The 24,613-nt window shown below is 34.4% G+C and overlaps 1 protein-coding gene across 1 annotated transcript; it reads left to right on the forward strand.

Annotated features, from left to right (window-relative positions):
* Positions 1-5,919: 5,919 nt before the first annotated feature.
* On the forward strand, positions 5,920-10,395 carry LOC141675009 (endoglucanase 25-like). The gene is made up of 6 exons (XM_074481715.1): positions 5,920-6,570; positions 7,208-7,518; positions 7,877-8,332; positions 9,084-9,219; positions 9,340-9,512; positions 9,644-10,395. The coding sequence occupies exons 1-6, from the start codon at positions 6,204-6,206 to the stop codon at positions 10,043-10,045; spliced, it is 1,845 nt and encodes a 614-aa protein (XP_074337816.1). The 5' UTR covers positions 5,920-6,203; the 3' UTR covers positions 10,046-10,395.
* Positions 10,396-24,613: the final 14,218 nt, after the last annotated feature.

Consider the following 24,613-nt stretch of genomic DNA (forward strand, 5'->3'; position numbering starts at 1 on the left):
AATTAATTCCTCCACCATTAAATCATTCTCTTTTATGGTGTGACCCTGTAGGTTCAATATTAAGCCGGTAGTAGAAATAAATAATAATAAAACTATTTTATCATTATTTATATAAATTCTCTAATTCATTAAATATGATTAATTAATTAATCATATTTATTCTACATCGTGAGGGATACTTCTCAGCATATCGCGACTATCCGGATAATACGAATTTACTGCTTAGAATACCAAGAACATATTCAGTGAGTAGTTACCGTACAATTAATTCATTCTACCCTGCAATGTCACGATTAAATACAAGACATGGAACTTGTGTCAAGCCTATCTTATTTAATCACTTGCTTTCCCATTCGCTATGATTAGTTCTATTTTATGTAAATTAGAAACTCCTTTCTAATTTCATTCACTCTGGCCAGAGATTCCTGAACTAACATAAGTGGATCAACATTGAACATTCTCTTCCTACACTGGAAGGGGTAGATCCTTTATTGATCATACACTATCTTCGTGTACAAATTCCTATACCCAGTAGAGCCCTTATAATTGTCCCTTGAGACTAAGAACTAAACCAAAGCATAGTTCAGCGTACACAAGATGACTATGATGACCTCAAGTCTAAGGATACTTGTACAACTATCACTATGTGAACAACTGCTGACACGTGAGTGAACTCCATCAGTTGTTCAGCTGTGTGAGTCATGTTCAGTGAACTTATTCTATAATAAGCACCTACATACTAGCTATAGTGTCACCACACAAATGTCTATGAGAACAGACATCCTTCATAATGAAGCAAGCATAGTATGTACCGATCTTTGCGGATTATTAATTACCAGTTAGTAATCCTACGACCAGGAACTATTTAAGTTTAGAGTTATCATCTTTTAGGTCTCATTATTATGATCTCATCACAATCCATAAAAAGTTTTACTCTAAACTATGGTATATCTTATTTAAACATTTAAATAGATAGAGCCCGCAATAAAAACAAAATAAACTTTTTATTAATATCAATGAAATCAAAATAGAATACATAAAAGTTATTCATAAATCCTTATACATGATTCGACTTAGGATATATCTCTTTCACTGATAATGGCTCATAATTTGTAAACCAAGATCTTCAAAATCATCTTCTTAAACTTGGTATTGCTCAACAATTTACATATTCTCACACACCTCAACAGAATGGCACTACTGAGAGAAAACATCAACATCTACTCAATATTGCAAGAGCATTGAGATTTCAATCCAATCTCCCAATTCATTTATGGGGAGATTGTGTGCTTACTGCTACACATCTTATCAATATTTTGCCCACATATGTCTTAAACTACAAGTCTCCCTATGAAGTTCTATTTCATAAATCACCTGATTATTCTCTCATTAAAAAATTTGGTTGTCTTTGCTATATTTCCAATCTTTATGACAAACCTGATAAATTTGCACCAAAATCTCTCAAATGTGTATTTCTGGGATACCCTTTTAATAAAAAAAGGCTACAGAGTTATGTGTTTACAATCTAAGAAATGTTATATTTCAAGAGATGTTGTTTTCATTGAAAATCAATATCCTTTTCAATCTATAGTCACTTCTTCACCATCAGAATTACCCTCATCCATGGTTACTCCCTCTCCTTTCCATGAGTTCTCAGACATTCACATTGTTCATGTTCATGTCCATACTGATAATCCAGATACCTCTCAAACTCTTATTCATACATCTTCACCTCCTGTCCCTCCTGTAGTTTCCAGACCTGTCAGATATAAGCAGTTACCAACTAAATACAAGGACTTCACAGGATTACCAACTCTACCATCCTCTTCTACTGTAGTCTCTCAACAGAAAGGTACTTCCATTTATCCTTTGTCAAACTATATGACTTATGATAAGTTCACTCCTTCATATCAACACTCTTTATATGCTTCTGCTTCTATTGCTACACCACACACTTATCAGCAAGCTTCTAAGGATGCCAATTGGCTTACTTGAAAGTAATAATACTTGGGAACTGGTTCAGAAACCTCCAAATCAACTGATTGTAGACTGCAAATGGTTGTTTAAAGTCAAATATCTTCCTGATGGTCAGATTGACAGATTTAAAGCGAGGCTTGTAGCCAAAGGCTTCACTCAAACTTATGGTCTGGATTATTTTGAGACCTTTGCCCCTGTAGCTAAAATGACTACTGCCAGATTACTAATTGCTTTGGCAGCAGCTCAAAATTGGTCTATATCTCAGCTGGATGTCACAAATGCCTTCCTTCATGGTGATCTTCATGAGAAAGTGTACATGAAGTTGCCTCCTAGATACTTTCATCTATCTTCTTTATATCAGACAAATCAATTTTCTGATCCATCAAATTTGGTCTGCAAATTAATCAAGTCAATTTATGGCCTGAAACAGGCTCCAAGGTGCTTATTTACAAAATTTGCTACTACCTTGAAATCTTATAAGTTCACTCAATCTCATGCTGACAACAGTCTCTTCACTTTGCACACATCTTCTCATTTTGTTGATGTATTGGTTTATGTGGATGATATTCTCATCACTGGTACAGACAAAACTTTAATTCAGATTATTATCACTTATATGAGTACAACCTTTAAGGTCAAGAATTTTGGTCCTTTGAAGTATTTTTTGGGCATTGAGATTGCTAGATCATCTACTGGTATCTATATTCACCAAGGGAAATATACTCTGGACATTCTGCAGGATTCTGGCCTTCTTGGTGCTAGGCCTTCAAAAGTTCCTATGGATCAGAATCATGATCTACAAAACAACTCTAGTGTATTGTTGTCTCCATCTGATATTGCTACTTATAGATGTTTGGTGGGAAGATTGCTATATTTGACAATCACAGGGCCTGATTTGGCTTATTCTGTTCAAGTCTTATCACAATTTATTGTCAAACCTAGAGTTGTTCATCTTCAGGCTGCTCTCAAAATGATCAAATACTTAAAATCTTCTCCTGGCCAAGGTTTATTCTTTGCTGCTAATACTCCTCTCACTTTGACTGCATATTGTGATTCTGATTGGGGTGGCTGTAAGACCTCTAGACAATCTCTAACTGGCTATGGTATCTTACTTGGTCATTCCTTGATTTCCTGGAAGTGTAAGAAGCAACACACAATCTCCAGGTCTTCTGCAGAAGCAGAATACAGGTGCATGGCAGATACTTGTTGTGAGATTACATGGTTACTTCATGTTTTTCAGACTTTTGGTCTAGTCAATCTTACTCATGTGAAGCTGGTATGTGACAGGAAGTCAGCATTATACATTGCTTCCAACTCAGTATACCATGAACGCACTAAGCATATTGAACTAGATTGTCACCTAGTTAGATAGAAACTTCAGCTTGGCATTATTCAGACTGCACATGTTGATTCTGCAAATCAACCTGCAGATATTCTTACCAAGGCATTGTCTTCTACCTCTCTGCACTTTCTTATGTCCAAGTTGGGGATTTTCAATTACTTTCAACCCTCCAACTTGAGGGGGGATGTTAGTGATATAGAAGGTTCAGAAGCAAAAGAACTAGAGACTGCAGAGGCTTCACAAGCTAAGTCATGAGCTGAGGTCATCAAAGTCAGTTGTGATATAATATGAAAAGTCAAGATTGTTTGTTAGTTAGTAGAATTACAGCTCAGTATAACAGAATTATGTATTAGCTTCTTATGTACTAGCTTCTTATATGTTAGTGCTTCTAGATTGTTCAATTAGGGTAGTATAAATATAACAATGTAATGTCTTTCTCCTCAAATTTTTGGTTAATAAAAGTTTGTTAGTTTCTTCTTTCTTAAGCTTCATTTCTGCATATCAATGGCAGTTTATACATTTGTGATAGTATGAATGTCTTATCTTCGTTAATTTGATCCGTTTTTGACCCGAATAACGTTTGTACCAAATTTTGGGCATAACGATCATCATAATTCATTAAAATTTGGCAGTGTTGAGGATGCTATCTAATATATACTTTTTCCCAGTCAACTGATCAGCTTAAATCGATTCACGATTACTATCGACCAACCGCATAATTCTCTTCAAGTACTGATTTTGCATCTTTCTCTGCAGCAAAGTTGTCAACCTATTGCAAATGCCATTTGCAACTGTAGCTTGAAGACTTGAAGTACAGCAACTAATAATCAGGCACAGTAAACACTTACACCACAAGTTCATTCTGGAAACCATAATCTGGAAATGATAAGATAAAACATTTTTCAGGTGAAACTGATCAATATATATCCTCCATTGCAGCACAAACAGCAGGCCATAGATAAACTCCAAACAACAGATCCCCTGTTGCAGAAAAACCTCTGTAGACCTAAAGCAATTTTGTGTCACTTAAATAGTATGCTTAAATGTTATTCTTACGCTACTCCACAATAAGATGCTTGCTTACCAAAAAAACAATAAGATGATTAAATCACTCACAAGTCACAATATTGTACATTTGAAATAGTCTTGGGAGAGAAATGACTCAAACTTGTATAAAGAGCTTGGTATCAACAAGACAATTATTTCTTTATGGATAGATCAAGTGGTTAAGAGTTTATCCTCTGTCGTCTCAAGTACTGGGTTCGATCCTCGCTCAACCCGAGATTTATAAGAACAGATACTCATTTGTAAGGTTATAAATCATATTTGTCAAAAAAAAGTGCAGGAAAACATAATATTAAAATATAATAAGAACATGAAAATAAAGAACTAGTTGGTTCGGTGATGTGGACCATTTGCAAGTGTCGGTGGAGAAGTAAAAGATAATTCATATCCCTTTCATTTAATAATTAAATGTTATAACGGTTAGGTGTAGTCTTTGACATGCGATCAAATATGTATGCTTCTCTCACATTCAATTATATATATTATTTTTTAACACGTTTTTTAATATTTTTTTAAATTATAATTTCATAATATTTTTAAATTTTTTTTATCATGAATAAAATTTTTATATTTAAATTTTTATTAAAAAAATTAAAAAAAATATTATGAAACTAAAATTTATAGAAGTCTCGAAATACATAAAAACAGTAAATATATACAATCCTATGGGACGGAGGTAGTACCAAATTTAATATAGAATGTTGAAAATCAACATGTAGCAAGCTTGATGTTTTGCAACTCACGACACGAGCATGAGCATAGGGAGGGTTGATCAAATTTTCTACCTATTCTAACGTTCTATCCACATTTTTTAAACCTGAGTTTGAGTGTTAATTCTAAATATTGATGACTCTGTAACAGATTATATACAAATAATTCCCTAACTATGATGACATGATCATGTGATCGAGTCGGAGTCTGTATTTATTATTGTTTATGATAATTAATATCATGTAAATCGATTAATTACGGTTCCCGAAAAATATTAACACAATATTTCACCACCGTAATCTATTACCTAAATCCGTACATTCACGTGTACAACTACTTTACATTTTACAAATAACATCGTACGTCTATGTTTATAAGTGATTTTGCACTCTACAGATAACATTATATGCATATTTGGTTAACAAAATTCCAAAATTTCAGTTATTTTAACATTTTTGATGCTTTGGATACCCATTTATGGGTATGCAAACATGAAGAAATGGAACATGCTGTGATGTAGTAAAAAGAAGAAATCAATTTGCATGCAATGCTCACCTCCTCACCATTATTGCCAAATCAGTTAACTAGAATTAGCTTTGATCGAGGATAGTATGTCGATTTTAGGTTTTTGTCTAGCAGTAAAAATCTAGACTTTTGCAGTAGAAAATACAAAGAAAAGGGTTTAGATTAGATATCTAGAATTTGACAGGTCAGGGGTCAGTGTCATTACCAAAATTCTCAAGTGTTCAATCATCATATAGACAAAAAACAACAATAAAAAAATATTAAAGATTTTTTTAAAAGATTAGGAAAAATGAGCACACCAGACTTAACAGCACAAACACAGCCAAAGTCCACCATACAGCTGCTGCCTGCTTGCTTACATGATACTTGCATTATTGCCTTTATATTAAAGCTTCCTCCTCCACACACACAAACACACACTAAATCTTTACCCTCAAGATCACACCTTTTCTCAGATCCACACTTCTGGGCCATCTTAAAATCCTTCAAAACCTACATTCCACCTATCTTTTTTCATTTTCACATCAGCTGCTAAGTGGGTTCTGATTTCACACACTTGCACACACACCAACTGTTTGATAAAATGTATGGCAGAGATCCATGGGGTGGTGCTCTTGAAATTGCAGATTCCGGCACCGACGATGATCGGAGCCGGAATTTACAAGACCTTGATAGAGCAGCTTTGTCTAGACCCTTAGATGAGACTCAACAGAGCTGGTTGTTGGGCCCACATGAGCAAAAGAAGAAGAAATATGTGGATCTTGGGTGTATAATTGTTAGTAAAAAGATTTTTGTGTGGACTGTTGGGATCATTTTAGCTGCTGGTTTTATTGCTGGTTTTATTGCTTTGCTTGTTAAGACTTTGCCTAAGCATCATCATCGTCCTCCTCCACCGGATAATTACACGCTTGCGTTGCGGAAAGCGCTTATGTTCTTTAATGCACAGAAATGTAAGTGACGGTGTTTTTGAAGAAGTTGTTTTTGTTTGTTATGAAATGCTTAGTTTATGTTTGCAAGATGAGTTTGAATAAGACAGAGGAAATATATAGATCAAATTTGTATAGGACAACCGGGGTCAAAATCTGATCATAAATAGAAAATTCAGGTATATCTCGATCCAAAATGGAAAATAAGTGTAAGTCTGCTGACCTAAATACCATCAACTTAATTATTAAATGGAATCGGATTAAATTGTCTGGTGTTCTTGTGGTAAATGAGATTAAGCTGATGTAAGATGGGGATGTCAAGTTAATCAATTATTATAAAGCTATTTCCCTTTTGGTTGGAAACTTCTTTAATTTTGATTTGTTTAATTTGAAAATCAGTTTCCGCAATTGGAGATGAAAAGTTTAATCCGGTTAATTCATAATTAGTGACTTATATAGTACTATGAAGTTGAAGTTCATTTGAGATCATTTGTTACTATATTCAAGCTATTGTAGGAATATTTTCATGTAAGACAATTCTCTTTTCAAGCCAGCACTTCAGAAATGCACGTTGAATTAAATGCAACACTGTTCCTTCTTTAGTATTTCGCTCTTAACTGTTGTAGTCAAATATTCTAATCTTAGAGCTGGATTTTTATAGCTGGAAAACTTCCTAAGCACAATAATGTTTCTTGGAGGGGAAACTCTGCATTGAACGATGGGAAGTCTGATCCTTCATCTATAAGCAAAAATTTGGTTGGTGGTTATTACGATGCCGGTGATGCAATCAAATTCAATTATCCTCAATCTTTCGCCATGACCATGTTGAGCTGGAGCGTGATCGAGTACAGTGCAAAATATGAAGCTGCAGGAGAGCTTAACCATATTAAAGATCTCATTAAGTGGGGAACTGACTATCTTCTTAAAACTTTCAACTCTACTGCCGATACAATAGATCGCCTTGTGATGCAGGTAAATGTTTTCCAACTTTCTGGTCATTATCTTTGTGACCGATAAATAGGCTTTTTATGTATTTAGAAACTTACTTAGCACCTAATGAATCAACCTTCCAGTTCGATTAGATGTATATTTTGTCAATTTACATCAGCAGTGTATTGATGCCAGCATCGCCATTAATATTGATGTAACCAAACAACAATCTATAGGGAGATGCAAACTATATCTAGTAAATAGCCTCTTTATACATAGCTTGCGAGTTGCGACTATTTGTATATTCCTAATTATATAAGATGTCCAACATGATAATTTGATGTTCTACAATTGTTGCTATCTTTATCAGGAATTCATTTTTTTCCCTTATGGATGACAGGTGGGAAGTGGGGATACCACTGGAGGGCCAACTCCTAATGATCATTATTGTTGGATGCGTCCCGAGGACATTGATTACGAGCGTCCTGTAATTGAATGTCATGGTTGCTCAGACCTTGCTGCAGAGATGGCAGCTGCTCTAGCTTCAGCATCAATTGTTTTCAAGGACAACAAGGCTTACTCCCAGAAACTTGTCCATGGAGCCAAAACCCTCTTCAAATTCTCTAGAGATCAGCGTGGCAGGTATAGCGTAGGGGCGGAGGCTGAAAGTTTCTATAACTCCACTAGCTATTGGGATGAGTTCGTGTGGGGAGGTGCTTGGATGTATTATGCTACAGGGAATAATTCTTATCTGTCCCTTGCCACTAATATCAAAATGGCCACACATGCCGGAGCTTTCTGGGGAGGGCAAGATTATGGTGTACTGAGTTGGGATAACAAGCTTGCAGGAGCTCAAGTAAGTTTATCTACCATCATGGCATCTTGCTTAATTACTTCCTTGTACTGCACAAATGACTTAAGTGTTGCATGAGTTCAAGGTACAATGTGCTCTGAAGCTATGTTACATTGTAGAGTGCTCAACTATATGGAATTAGTGTAAATATTCAGTGTTAGTTTCCTTTAGTTTTACACATCATCTAGTGAAGTTATCAGCCTGTGCAGACATTGGCATGTTGATGAGCTCAATTGCATCTAGTTGTTTTTTTTTGAAAAATTGCGTCTTAGTTGTTGATTACAGTAGTTTATCAGTTTTCAAGAACTACTTGACTGATTCGATGTATCTTAATTTTCTGTCAGTTATTATTTCTAATTCTTGTCAGTTTTCCTTTACATATCTAATCTGTACATTAAGTTGAAAAAGCATGTGCGTATCTTCCTAACTACATTATTAAAAAAAATTGTGCTGTTTGAATCTCATGCCTTCTCTGTTATCGCCTTCCATCTACCTTTTTTTTCACCAGGGAGTTATTCAGTTGGTTTATGATGGGAGGGTGTTATGTGTGCGTGTGTGTTATTAGGTATTTTATGAGATGGTAATATTATCTTGTTGCCAAAGTTATTAATATGTATGACATGAAATTTAATGACCGACGAACCTGTACATAATGCAAAGCATGTCAGATCTTTCTGCCGCAGATTTCAGATCATTGTTTTTGCAGATACTACTATTTAGCAATAACTGATGTAATGTTTTCGCTTGCTCGCAGGTTCTTTTAACACGTATGAGATTGTTCTTGAGCCCTGGTTATCCTTATGAAGAAGCTCTAAAGACATTTCATAATCAGACCAGCATATACATGTGTTCTTTCCTTCCATTTTTTACGAGCTTCAACAGAACAAAAGGTACAGTGACTTCACTAACCGATATTAGTTTCTAATGTTATATATATACTGCACCTAGTGTTCCTAAATCCAAGTACAACATAAAATGACGCCCAATGTTTCTTGGGGGCAACCTTGCAGGTGGCCTGATTCAGTTAAATCATGGAAGGCCACAGCCTCTTCAATATGTCGTCAATGCTGCTTTTTTGGCTACTCTGTTTAGTGACTATCTTGATGCGGCTGATACACCTGGATGGTACTGTGGACCAAATTTTTACTCAACTGATATACTCCGTGAATTTGCTGAGACTCAGGTATGTGAGAGTTTTGCTCCAAATTTAACTTCGGAGGCTGGCATTTGGCATTTTTTTTTCCCAGAATACTTCTAAATATTGTGTTGAAATAATTGTAAAAATAGTTAGATTTTTTATCATGGTTTTGGCAGATCGACTACATTCTTGGAAAAAATCCTAGAAAGATGAGTTATCTGGTTGGATTTGGCAATCACTACCCGAAACAAGTCCACCATAGAGGTGCATCCATTCCTAAAAACAAGGTCAAGTACAACTGTAAAGGAGGCTGGAAGTGGAGAGATAGCAAGAAGGCAAATCCTAATATTCTTGTTGGGGCTATGGTTGCTGGTCCTGACAAGCATGACGGCTTCCACGACAAACGTAGTAACTATAATTACACAGAGCCAACAATAGCAGGCAATGCTGGCTTAGTCGCAGCCCTTGTGGCATTATCAGGTGGTAAAACTACACAGATCGACAAGAACACCATGTTTTCTGCAGTTCCGCCAATGTTTCCTGTTGCGCCCCCACCACCTGCTGCTTGGAAACCGTAAGACTCAGCCAAGTGTCATCATAAATTTAATTTCCTTCATGTTGTTTAGACTCATGTTTGGATAATATTGCTTCTTGAGTTCTTGTTGGAATGGGAAGCAACATGTTGGAACATAAACATCACACGACACACAAAAATGACTTCGGACAGTCTTGTAGGAGTGAAAGCAGGTTGGTGGCATTGGTGTGGCCATCTTCTGGTTTCATTTGAAGTTTGTTGTTATATAACCTTGTATGTAGAAAAAACTCATTCATGTACCATTCTGTAACACTGATGTTCGAACAAATGTGACTATACGATACTCTGTTTTCTTCTTTTGCAATTGCTATAATACTTATGTTTAATTTCTCAGCAATTGCATGTATAGTATGCTATTACTGAAATTGATTAAGTTGCTCTAATCTTTCCGCAAAAGATATAACATTAGTTGCTAAATGATTAGATATGATGAATGAATGACAAAATTAGCTATTATCATCAGGAGTGGAGGGAAGAAGAAAAATGGTAGTAAGTTTAGGACAATTTGGCATGTCCATAAAAGCTGCAAGAAGAACGTATATCGAAATACCGAATAACTATGAAGTGTTTGATAATAATAAAATAAGATTTACAAGAGCAAGGATAAAAAGATCATGTTTTTTATAAGATTAAATTGAATATATAATTAATTTCCATTTTAAAATTGTAATTATTCAATCCTGCACATTTCTTAACAATTTTAGCAAGTATTAACTTTGTTACCAAGATCCCACCAACTAAAATTTGAATCGTGGCCCTAAATGTTAATTTGAGCTAAAAAAATGGTTCAAAATATTAATTTCAGAAATAATTGTTCAAAATATCAATTTATCACGTGACTTCGCTTAGCATTAAAGTAAAACCTTATTTTGTCTAACGTTTTAATTTTAAATTAACAAAATGCTAGACGAACAACCATTACCGAACAAAATGTTACAGGACACACCAGTTTGTTTATTTTTCTTAAAAAAAATAATATATGATAAAACGTTAGACGATTAAACGTTAAAGGAGAAAACGCTACTTCGAAAACCGTTTTGTTCATTTTTCTTAAAAGATAAAACTACTAGTAAAACGCAAATCGAAGCCGCGTTAAACTTAAAACGCGACTTTAGACACCGTTTACATTATTTTTCTTGAAAAATTAAATATGCCAAAACGCCAGACGAAGAAATGTTAAAAGTAAAATGCTAGACAAAATGACCTCCGGACTTCAAACGCTATTTAATGCTGCATTTTTGTCGCTTTAATCACACAGTGCTTCCTGTTTCATTTATTCGTAACTTTTTTTCCTAAAATACAACTAAACACTCTGAATATTTGCTAATTACAGAATTTAAAGCATTTTAATCAAATTAAATAGTAAAACACACGTATTAATGGAAATGATTAATAAAAATTTTCAAATTCAACAAATATTTGTAGGTAACAATAATACTAAACAAGTCTCACTAGTAAAGGTCTAAGAATGCAACATATTATTAATTAAACAACTCATTTTTTCCTCTTTGTTACTTGAAAATCCATCGCATTCTTTTACCTGGTGGCCTTTCTTCTTTCCTTCTTTTTCTCAAAATCATTGTCATGGATCACGTTTCGAAAGTTAATACCCGTCGGCCAACGCGCATCTCGTTTGCTCGGAATGGGTTCGAATACACCATTATAAACCATCGATATATTTTCTAATTTATAGATTTCATCAACCAACAGTTGATGGCTCAACTTCAAATACGCGTAACTAGCAATCACATGAGGATAAGGGATACAATAGGTTTTCCATTTCCCACGAGAACACAAATACCCGTGAATCCTAACTATATGCCTATTACCTCCTTTTTGGTCAACCTTCCTAATGACCACTTCAAACAACAAAAAATTCCGATCATAGACTTTGACACTATGACCCCTACCACGCACAATCGACTGACTCAACATCTTGCTTGCATGATTAGCAGACACTCGATCTTAAGATAACTCGGTTGTAATTTTCAACCACATTTCATCAAAAATAGTGCTCTAACCAAAGAACTAATCGGGAGCTTTCAAGCTTAAAAAATTGTGTTGTTCCGACTTTTTACATGATTGGGAGTCATTATGGCAAAATGTTTTCCTTCATCATGTGCTGAAAACCATTTACTCAATGGTTTATTCTTAAATCACTCCGCCGCTCAGGGCTCCTCGATCAATAGTTGCTCACATATAAAATCAAACTTTGTCTCTTGCAGCTGAGAAGCCAAATCAACTACCTTATTTTTTAATCCATTTTTCCTTTGTGCATTGGCAAATTTTGCAGCAAACTATCTAATGCAAAATATATGGTGGTCAAGGGGCTCACACCATCTTGTCAGTTGCATAGCTGTCATAATTCCAGTATATCTGTCAGAGATGACTAGGGTTGAGCAAAACCGAACCGAACCGTGCTAATTCAGTTCAATTCGGTCTAAATTTTTTCAGAAATTCGGTTTATTCGGTTCGGACCGAATAGACCGAAATAAATTTTGGTTCGGTTAGGTCTTTTAAAAAATATTTCGGTCCGGACCGAATAGACCGAATAGACCAAATCGTAAATATTATAATTTCAAATTATATACATTTTATATATATCTTAGAAATTATAATTTTTATTTGTAATTCCATTTATACACTATTAGAACTTTACATATCACATTACCTTAATTATATTTTAGATTTTATAATTTATGCTTTAATTTTAAATATAATTTTTGTTTTGAAAAATATTTCGATTTGTTCGGTCCAAAACCAGACCGAACCGAATTATTTCGGTTCGGTTCGGTCCGGTCCATAATATAACTTCGGTCCGATTCGGTCCAAGAAAAATGACTATTCGGTTTTCGATCTATTCGGTCCGGTTTTGGACCGAACCGACCGAATGCTCAGTCCTAGAGATGACACAAATCCTATGTATCCTACCTTCCACAATCCTCCTCAATCTATCCATAAACCACCCTAACTAGACATGTTCTCGGCTTCAAAAATAGCAAATGTCAATGGAAGAATATGACTGAAGCCATCCACTGCCACAACACTCAATAGTACACCGGGATATAGACCATAAAGGTGAGTCCCATCTATATGTATGACAGGAATACAATGCTCAAATACATCAATGCATGGCTTAAAAGCCCAGAACAGTCTCTTATTTGTCACTTCCTGTTACATATATAGACACAAATTACTCATTAATTAAAAACATTACAAAAATATGAAAAATCATATAAATATGAATACGATACTAGTATCAAAAAAGAAGAATACCTCTAAGCTTTCATGATCTTCCATCTCATCATCCTTAAAATGTCAATCAACGTTGGTTCCCATATTAAAATATTGCAACACTTTCATCAAAAAAGGGAGGTCTTCATATGATTGTTCCCAAGATCCATGTTCTTGATTCATTGCTAGCTTTTTGGCATCTCTAATCTTCTTTCTTTCCGGTTGGTAACCAAAAACACTTTTCAGCGTCGCCATTAACACTTTTTTCTTAATTATGGTATCGACTACAATTTGATCCTTAACTAGTTCAAGAATATCATGAGATGTCAAATTAGGATGGTATGGGTAACAGTGGTGTGTAAACATATGTGTGGTCCTGAATTTTTCGTAATATGGAATTTCCCATGTGATTTTCACAACCTATCATTTAAATTTCACTCACAATCACTATCCTTATTCTTATAAACCACATTCCAATACACCGAACTTGATCTAATTACCTTAATATATTCTAAAATTAACTAAATTGGACCTCGCTAACACTTCGAACACAAAAGTAGATAATAACATGGAATCTCATATAGATTTCAAAAATAACAATTATGGTCCGTATAGGTACATTTACACACAAAAGTAACAAATGAGGTTCATACTAACCACATACACTTAAACACTTAAAGTTAAACTTACCCTCATTTCTTCGTACACTTCTGCCCATTAATCCCACAATCAGAAGGATTACAAGTTCTCTTTGAACGTTGTTTACCCTGAGAAGTGTAGAAATATCCATACTTTTTAAGATGGTCCTGGGAACTCTGGTCCTACGAACTCCTAGAAGACACAACATCCGTACCACCATCAGAATCAGTAGAAGGTGTAGGTGTAACATGCAGATCAAATGACGGAGTAGAAGGATCCCTAGCAATCCGCTCAATAGACCGGTGAGAACGATGCATATGAGGAGTCTACTCAGTGGAAGGCTAATCGGTAGAAGACAACTCATTGGAAGGCTCATCGGTAAGAGGCTGCTCAGTACGAGGCTCGGGAGTATGAGTCAAACCAAGATCAAATGGGGAAATAAATGAATACATATCCTGAATTTAAGGATCGTGTCGGGCGTGACTAGATGACCCCGACACATGAACTGAAATGGTATCAGTGGGTCGTCCAACAGAAGCACGTATAAGAGGATCCCAGTCATCTCCAAGATCAGTATCCATAGGATCAGGAGAGCATGAGTAGATGACTCGGGCATATTAGAAGGATAAGTATACAATGGTAGATGATCATCTTCAAGTTCTGTAGCCACAAGATCATCCTCAACCTGAACTCTAGCTCGTCTACCACCAGCAGCTCGTGCACCGACACGTCTACCACGACGAACCGGTTGGTGTCTCTTCTCCAACTACCTAGCTCGATGAACATCCACTGGCAACTCATCAAAACCATGTAAGGTGTAATCTCTGATTAGGATTTAGGGCCTTAAAGTCCATATCAAATTAGGGGTTGGGATCTGTGATATCCCAGATTTTCAACTATTATTAATATTATTATTCCTTGAATATGTTTATATGCTTTTCTGATTTAGAAGGAATAAAATGGTGGATATTTTATTCATGTTTCGTAGGTTTGTGTTTTTAAATGGCTCAATATGCTAATTGATAGTTGGTATCAATTTTTGTTAGTATTTTAAAAGTATTTAAATACTTTTACTATTTCAAAATTTTAGCTGAAAGCCGATCGTTTTATCAATATCGGTAAAACTAAGTGTGTTTTCAAGTCTTGGGGATCGAGTGGATATTTTACTCACCACAATATTTTAATTGTATCTTAAATATTATTTGTTATTTTAAACCGTGTTCACCCGGGCATAGGGTGAGTTTTAAAAATATTTAAAATAATCTTATACATCTATTTTTTTACGTGTTAAATGAATAATAATATGTTTAATATTATTTAAGAATATGTCTTTCCATGATTTAGCATGCGGTGGAATTGAATGTGGTTCTGTAAGGACCAGAGTATTTTTCAGATACTCGTTACTTATTAAAAATGCAGTTATATGAAATTACTCGCAATCTGGCCGTATGCCAAATTATGTTTGTTTTGTGTTATGTGTTAAATGATTAATATGTGTTAAATTATTCGTACTCATGAATTGTTGTTGCAATTGAATTCTGGATCGTATTATTATATTTTTCTAATTGAAGGGTATTGTTAAAGTTAATTTTCATAAATACGGAAATCATTTTAAAAAAAATTATTTTTAGGGCATTGTAATTTCAATAATTATTTATTGAAATTTATAAAATTTAGAAAAAAATAGTTCGTCAAATATTTAGCCCTAAATAATTTTATGATTGTATTTAATTGTTAATTCAGTGTTAAATTCAAAAATGTTTTAAAAATTATGTAATTTGTATTTTAGTAATATTTAAATATTCCGAGAATGTTAGGAAATGAATAACACACAGAGGGGGGGGGGGGTGAATGTGTTTTACTGTTTTTATGTTTTTCTTAAGCTTTTTATGGTTGAACAAAGTAAATTAAATCTTGTAGTGAAATGTGTTACTGCAGAAATTAAACATGCAATAATAAAGAACACAGATCTTTTCAAACTCACTTAATTTTATATTAAAATTAAGAATGTTTTGCTACAAAATTGATAGGCTCTTTGTTGATAAAGAGCTTAGCTTCTATCTTGAGAGACTTACAAGATTTTCTATCTAAATTGTTACAACTGACTAAAGGACCAGTGTTAACTTTCTAATTCAGTTAACTGCTGGTTTACACAGTGTACAATAAGACATGCTATTAGCTTTAGTAAACTGTCACTTGTCATTTCCTTTTTAGGAAAAGTGTATCTTTCATTTCTGGCTTAACATATTTTTGCATCATGTGTTTACTTTGATCTTCCTTTGTTAGTTAATCTTCACCATTGATCTTGCACATCCTTCAAGCTACTTTTTGTAGACTTGTCAATCCAGCTGTTTGGATTGTTTGTTGATTGTGAATCTTGGATATTGAACTGGTCTGCAATTTTATACTTTGAGATTTTACCTCGAGATCTCCATTTGGTCTATAGAGAACTTGACATCTCGATAAGTATATTGGCTTATCGAGATCTCTAATACTCCATAGTTAATTTGACTTGTAGAGGTCTCTGAGTTCTCCATAAGAGAAGTTGGCTTGTCGAGATCTCTAGTCTTCATTTCTTCATTTTGACTCATCAATATCTCTGAGTTCTCTAGTGGTTTATTGACTTGTCGATAACTCAGAGTTCTCTAGTCAAATTTGTCTTGTCGATAACTAAGAGTTCTCTAGTGAATTTTGGCTTATCGATATCTCTGAGTTCTCTAGTGGAATTTGACTTATCGATTACTCAGAGTTCTCTAATGAATGTTGACTTGTCGATAACTCTGAGTTCTCTAGTGAAGAAATGACTTGTCGATATCTCCAATCTTTATGTCTTCAATTTTGCTTGTCGATATCTCTGTGAGTTATCTAGTAGCTTTTTCTGACTTCTCGATAAGTCATTTGGAGTTCTCGAGTGACTTCTTTATGACACTAAATATGTGACTTGTAGAGATCTTTGACTTAGAGTATTTTTATCTAAACATATTTATTCAACTCCAGGCTTCTTCAAAAATCTTTTGAGGCATGATCTTCTTGATCTTCTTCCAAATAGAATCCTTAGGATTGATATTGTTTAAACGAAAAGACTCCAGTCTGCTCCTTTTTCATTTTTACAGACTTTAGAAGTTACAAGTACAAATGCAAACTAAGATTACAATACAACTTACTTAGGGTTGTCAATTTGACCTAGTCTTGTTAAAGTACAGGCATGTCTTGCACAATAATCTCCCCCAATTTGTGAGAAGATTGCTTAACACAAATTCATGCTTGTTAACAAGACTAACCCCAAGTTAAAAAAAAATTGGAAAGTGAAATCAATATATAAAGCTTGACAGAATTACAACTTTTATACAACATGAGATTTACAAAGTTCAATGGTTACAAGTATCGGGTAAAGACAATTTTTGTATCTGCTTCTTCTCTAAGAACATCCTTCAAGTGATCAAGAATTTCCAGTTCTTCTATAATAGATGTTCCACTTAGAGCTTCTACAAGTTTTTATCTTGCAACCTTTGGATAACCACTATCTAGTAAATCAATCCTAAATTTTGAGAATCCACCAGCTTTGATGTTTAGAAATTTCCCATCCTTAGAGATTCTACTCATTCCTTTGGCCTTGAGCTCTTCTGACCTTTTTATGAATATCTCAATTTCTTCATCATACTTCCTCCTTCTCTCTTCAGATTCAACCTCATTTCTTTTTCTTGTTTCTTCCCATTCAATCAACCATTCAGCTATAACTGATCTTCATGCCCTTGTAGCAGTATCTTTGTCCTTTAGCAAACTTATTATTCTCTTAATTTCTGTGGGAGAAAGAGAATCCATTAAATCACTGCCAAGAAAGGTGAAGGACCCATCTTCATAGAAAATTCTAACTCCCCTAAGAGATACAACCCAGACTCTGATAATTTCCTCAGCAAGTTGTTGTAAATGATCTTCATATGAGATGCACCAATTCAAAGGTAGAAAGTCAGATTGCTTGAAACAGTTCCAGATGGCCCTTTCAGTGACTTCTCCTTTCTTTGTAAACTTGGATTTTTTAGGATTTTCCCAACAGATTTGAAATTGATTTTTAGTGAAGGCTTGGCTAAAGGTAAGGTTGTGATTTTCTTGAGACTTGTTTGGCCTGTGGTGATTGGAATTTTCAGGAAAGAGTTGGCTGTTTTTTTGAATAGAAATTTATGCTTAGAGGTTTGAGGTGGTTTGATGTTTAAGATATTTGATGTTGTAGGTTGAGCTGAGGTTTGAGCTAGTTGTGTTTGGATTTTCAGGGTTTGCTGGGGTTCTGAACCATCACGATTCTTTTTTCTTCTCCTCTCACTTCTTCTCTTCTTGTCCTCATCTTTCTTATCATCTTTCTTCTTCTTCTCTCCACCCTTGCTGCCAGATGGCTTAGTGAATTGACTTGGATTTGAGCCAGAAGAATTTTGATCATCTTTCTTCTGCTCATCATCATCCTTGTCTTTTCTTAGATTATACTATGTATTTGGCAGCATGGTGTCAGGATTCATAACATATTTCTCCAAAATGTTTATCATCTCCACATCTTCATGCTTCTTATTCTTTTTGTGCTTCAAGTCAGACTGTAATGTCATGATCAGCCTCATGTTTGATCTGACACAATGTTTGGGAACAAGAAGATGTCTAGCTTGTTTAGTCATTGGGCAGATGTAAACTACTCCTTAGTTTGGATATAGGTAGGCTTTTGGAAAAGCTTCTATCTGTGCCTTTTTAAGCTCTTGGAGAAGTTGAGTATCTTCTTGAATGACTGGATTTACTCTGTCAATCATCACATCAAGTTCAGATGCTCTTAGAGTTTCGAGATTTGTGAGAGTCACCGGAATGCACCTGTCTACACCAACATCATTAATGTTCATGACAATCTTTTTCACCAAAAAGTTATTAATCGTTAAGCTTATGATAGCTTATGATAGCTTGTGATAGCTTTTATTTTCGTACATATCATGCTCTTGATAATCATAAATAGACGATTTATCATAAATTGTCATTGCATGGTTTACATTAAAAGTTAATCTTGATATTTAAATTGTTGTTAATGATATTCATGTAAACACTGTTTTACGAGTTTTATTCTCGTCGAGATTTAAAGTATTGCTGAAGCATTTTCGCTCAAAAATATCAAAAGGATTTTAAATACATTGAAGGAACCAATTCAGGGATTCCTTAACTAAAACTTTACTGGTTCATCAATTATGATTTAAAATGTTCTGCCCTATGTCGGCTTTTATATCAAAAGACCATATATATGCTATAATGAATTTGCTGAGCATTTCTTTTGCTCATACTTTCCTGTTTTTAAATTTAACCTTCCAGTGAGGATTAGCTTGCGCTATTTAGCCGCGTAATTGGAGAAAGCAAAGAAGAAGCTCTTGGAAGGTGGTTGGTCCAGGGTTTGCAGACTAGTGTAATTTCTGTTATGTAAAGCTTTTTGTGTCTATATATATTATAGTTGTATTATCGTTTATTTGGGCCTATTACACTTCTTTTCAAAGTTATACTAGAGGATTTAGTTTTGAGTTCTGAAATTGTTGAAAAAGACTTTTAAAAGAAAAGAGAAAATTTTATTTATTAAAATTTGGATATCTTGTTTCTAGAACTGTAACCTTAAAAGATCTTGGAGTAATTTGGGGTCCTAAATGCTAAATATCTTCTGCTGGCATTTGTTTACTGATTAAACAGGTTATTTTGGATTAAGGTTTCATCGTGACGACCAAATCTTCTGACCCCGGATTTGGGGGCGTTACAGGTTGGTATCAGAGCTAAGGTTATAGTAAACTAGAAACGAGAGTGTGTGAGAGTGTGTATAGTTATGTAAGGACGCCAGAGCTCATATCGAGTTCATGTTGGACTATCGGATATAGTACCAATTAGTAAATTAAGATAGACGTACTCGTCTAAGATTATTGTGTGGAGTTAGATAGAATTCCCGGCAGTTGTGAACGTCTATTGTGGAATCTTTCGAGGGTCCTATGAGTCGACGACGACGTAGATTATCAATAAACTGAAGATACAGAGAAGAAGATTTTGGAAGCAGATGACGAGTCAACAGAAGAGTTCAAATAGAAGATAAGTATTAAGACTTTGGCAATATCTTCTCTTTCTATAACTTCTTTTGATATCTCTCAAAGAAAGGTATCAATTAGAAGATATATTCCCTAAGCCTCGTTTTCAAACATGTCTGTGTTTTAAAGTTGTCAGAGACTTTCATGAACCCAATTTTACAGAGTTTGATAGCTCTGTCAAGTTGTGATAGTGAGTTTCCACTTTTCTTATATGGTGGATAGTTTTATTGGTATGTGACATCACATGGCTGTTTTGTACCAGAATCTTGTTTTCTGGATTTCATTTTCCTCCAGAAATATCAGCTTCGAAATCTATTCAGTTTTGATCCAAGGAATGCATTCAAGAGTTATTTATTATAAACCCTTGATTATTTATTTGATTTTGAATTCCTTTTATATTATTTTATTCTGACTGAGATGAACAACCTTATTTATAAGGGATGTCAGGACTCTCTGTCTGTGTGATAGAAGTTAGATGGGATGCCATCACTGGTGTGTTGTGCACAACAAAAAGGCTAATTACCTTCACTTGTAAGTGTCTTAATTAAGGCACGCAACATAAGTTCTTTTGATCATATTGATCTCCCGGTTATTCTTTTATTCTAACAAATTGTACTCAAAAATTTATATTTTGAAAATCACAGTTGTGGAACATGTGTTAGATATGAGATCCTTTTCTTTTCAGAACTTCATTATTTTATCATTTGAAATATTCAAAGGTATGCCAATCGATTTGAGATGAGTTATGCTAGTAAAGTCAAAGTAAGACTTTATAATGGGATTACCAAGAACAACAATGGTGAATTGTAATGCGGTTATAATATCAGTGGCGTATAAAAAAATTCAACTGTTTTCTTTCCCTCTCTCTTTCTCTTTCTTTGTTTCTCTATTACTATCTATATCTCTCTTTTCTCTCTCGCTGTTAATGAAGTTTTTTTATTAAGAAGTTGGTCAAATGGTATGTGGATGGAACAGTGGTGAGGAGTGAAACTCCCGTGATAATTATGTTATACAAGGAATCTAAGTTTTTATTGAGATTTTTAGAAAGGTTGTTTATGCAAGGTTGGAAAGTTGGTAAGAAGATCCCTAGTATTCTCTTCTGCTGATTCCGAGGACGGAATCCTTATAAGGAGGGTAGATTGTGATATCCCAGATTTTCAGCTATTATTAATATTATTATTTCTTGAATATGTTTATGTGCTTTTCTGATTTAGAAGGAATGAAATGGTGGATATTTTATTCCTGTTTCGTGGGTTCGTGTCTTTAAATGGCTCAATATGCTAATTGATAGTTGGTATCAATTTTGTTAATATTTTAAAAGTATTTAAATACATTTACTATTTCAAAATTTTAGCTGAAAGCTGATCGTTTTATCAATATCGGTAAAACTGAGTGTGTTTTCAAGTATTGGGGATTGAGTGGATATTATACTCACCTTAATATTTTAATTGTATCTGAAATATTATTTGTTATTTTAAACCGTGTTCACCCGGTCATAGGGTGAGGTTTAAAAATATTTAAAAGTAATATTTTACAGCTATTTTATTACGTGTTAAATAAATAATAATATGTTTAATATTATTAAAGAATATGTCTTGCCATGATTTAGCATGCGGTAGAATTGAATGTGGTCCTATAAGGACCAGAGTATTTTCCGGATACTCGTTACTTATTAAAAATGCAGTTACATGAAATTACTCGTAAACTGGCCGTGTGCCAAATTATGTTTGTTTTGTGTTACGTGTTAAATGATTAATATGTGTTAAATTATTCGTACTCGTGAATTGTTGGTGCAATTGAATTCTGGATCATATTATTATATTTTTCTAATTGAAGGGTATTGTTAAAGTTTGTTTTCATAAATACGTAAATCATTTAAAAAAATTATTTTTAGGGCTTTGTAATTTCAATAATTATTTATTGAAATTTATAAAATTTAGAAAATAATAGTTCGTCAAATATTTAGCCCTAAATAATTTTATGATTGTATTTAATTGTTAATTCAGTGTTAAATTCAAAACTGTTTCAAAAATTATGTAATTTGTATTTTAGTAATTTTTAAATATTCCGAGAATTTTATAGTTATTTTGGAATTATTCCGAGTTGTTTTTATCCACGAATTGTATCGTTAAATTCAAAATATGCGGACGTCAAAATTCAGTCTTGCATTCAGATTGGGACACATAACAACAACAACAACAACAACAACAACAGATACGTGGCTTAGTTTACAGGGTACACGTTTTATTTTTATAAGCTGTTATATTTTTTTATTTTTGATACATCAATCCCTTTCTTCTCCACTATATCTCACACAACCCTCTCTCTGTAATCTCTCTGGTTACCTTCCTCACAATCTCTCTATCTCCCTCGACATCTATTTCTCTCTCTCTCCTGTGCCCTATTTCTCTTCCCCCCCCCCCCCCCGCGTTGTTCCCCTGTTCTTCCCCTCGCCACCGCCTTTTGCCGTTGTGTGTGTTGGGTATGTGTGTGTTGTGTATATATGTGTTTGCATTGTGTATGTGTGTCGTTCAATTGGTGTGTTACTATGTCGCATGTTCTCTTCCTTTCCGATCGCCGCCGGGTTCCACTCCGGCTAGGTAACCGGGCTCGGGTGTTATATATGTTTGTGTGTATGTTATTCCTGTATCAGTTGAATTGGGTTGTGATTCTGGATTTCTGTTATTCGAATTTTGGTTGAATTTTGTGAAAAAATTCGATGAGACTTTCGTGATTATCGAATTTATTTATTCAATTTTAGAGAAAAATCGGTGAAATTCGTAATGGGCACCCGAAATAATTGGGCATCGACGAATTTTACCGCCGTCAACAGTGATTTTCGATGAGTTGATGGTGGACCGTGATGTAATAACTGAGTCCTATGTTTATAAAATATTAATTCGTAAATTAGTTGGTTATAATTAGTTAAGTCGTAGTGGATATTAGAAATTATGATTTGTGTTGATTGTTGTTGATTATGTCGATATGATATCGATTGGCACTCCGATAAATAAAGGAGGTGTTGTCCAACTTCCGAGAAAATATTATTTTGGAAATTCAGGAGCTTATCTTTTAATTATTAGAATTATTAATCGAATCATATGTTTGTAAAATTATGTTATTTGTTTTTACAAAGTTACTTTCAGATACGAGAAACTGACTCAGAATAGTATGACCTTGAGTTGTATTTGGTTAAACGTTACTCAGTTAAACTTACTGATATAAATCAGTCGATTTGTCTTACTAATGTTTAATTAAATATAAATTCGGTTCCGCCAATCTAAGTTAAATTTTTAAACCAAGGTTCCAAACAGCTGGCAATATATAAATTAATTGGTGAAATATTTTGCAAAAAGAATCCTATGACCCTAATTTTCTGTAACGACAATTACACGTATTTCTGAAAAATACTACCGAATCAAATTTCCAAGTACATGATCACTACCTGTTTTGTATATTGAGGCAGTTTGTATAAATACGAGTCGGGCTATGTAAGCTATAACACCCCCAAATTCAAGGTCGGGAATTCGGGTTGTTACGATCACTTAATATTGTCTAATAAATAATTAATCCTCTTTCCACATCATTACTCAACCTTTTAACCAAACTCACACACACACAGGTTATATGCTTAGAAATATTACTAAATTAACGTTAAAGTATTTAAGTTATTACAGACCGAAGGAAATTATCCCAAAAGGGTGAACGCCGAGAACAGCTCTACATGAGACTGGCTCGGGTCACAACTAGTCTTGGTTCAAGTACTCAAAAGGAAACTATCTCTACTCGTCTACCTGAGGTGGCTGGCGGACGAACAGTCTACGGTACTCACGTGCGTCCCCTACCCGCTTGCGGGCAGTCGTCCTGGTTCGGGCCATGCTGGAAATCTGTTGTGATATGATATTTATAAAAGCAAGAGTGAGCACTAACACTCAGCAAGATATAGATATCCATTATTTAAATATGATCATTTAGGTAAAAACAACCATTAAGCATTATATATCCAAGGTTTCCAAAAGTTTATATGCTTGTAAATTTTATGATAAACTCAACTTTAAATGTATCAGTTTAATCAGTTTATACTCGTACTCATTTCATCTCAAAATCTCAATATGATGCTTGAGCCAAGATTCTCAAATGGATGTGATATATATACATCAACATCCTTATTTAAAACTCAGCCTTATCGGCCTTCTACTGTAGGTTTCACAACAATTTATCCAAAGTGGAGGAAAGGGACTATACTGGAATAAACCACGTACCGGTGATTAGCCGAATACGAAATTTTCTCTACTAGTAAAAGGAATACAAACCTAGCTGCCTTTCGGCTTATCAAGACATTACACGATGGTTTCCCATTTCCGTGCAAGTCTGAAAGTCAATGGTCACAGAGACCATATAACTGTATACTGCTCCACTCCGCGCTTGGTCACTACCCGATACCTCTCCGTGCCAGGCAGGCCACATTCCAGTCCCAAAATAATTATATCATTTACATAAAATCCTTTATCGAAGGAATAGATCGTTCTGAGTTGACCTTTAAATAAGATGATATATTCATCACTTTTAATTCAATTGATCCTTGGGAGTTGTCGGAT

The sequence above is a fragment of the Apium graveolens genome, chromosome 7 (genome assembly GCF_009905375.1).
Source record: "Apium graveolens cultivar Ventura chromosome 7, ASM990537v1, whole genome shotgun sequence".
Classification (NCBI taxonomy): Eukaryota; Viridiplantae; Streptophyta; class Magnoliopsida; order Apiales; family Apiaceae; genus Apium; species Apium graveolens.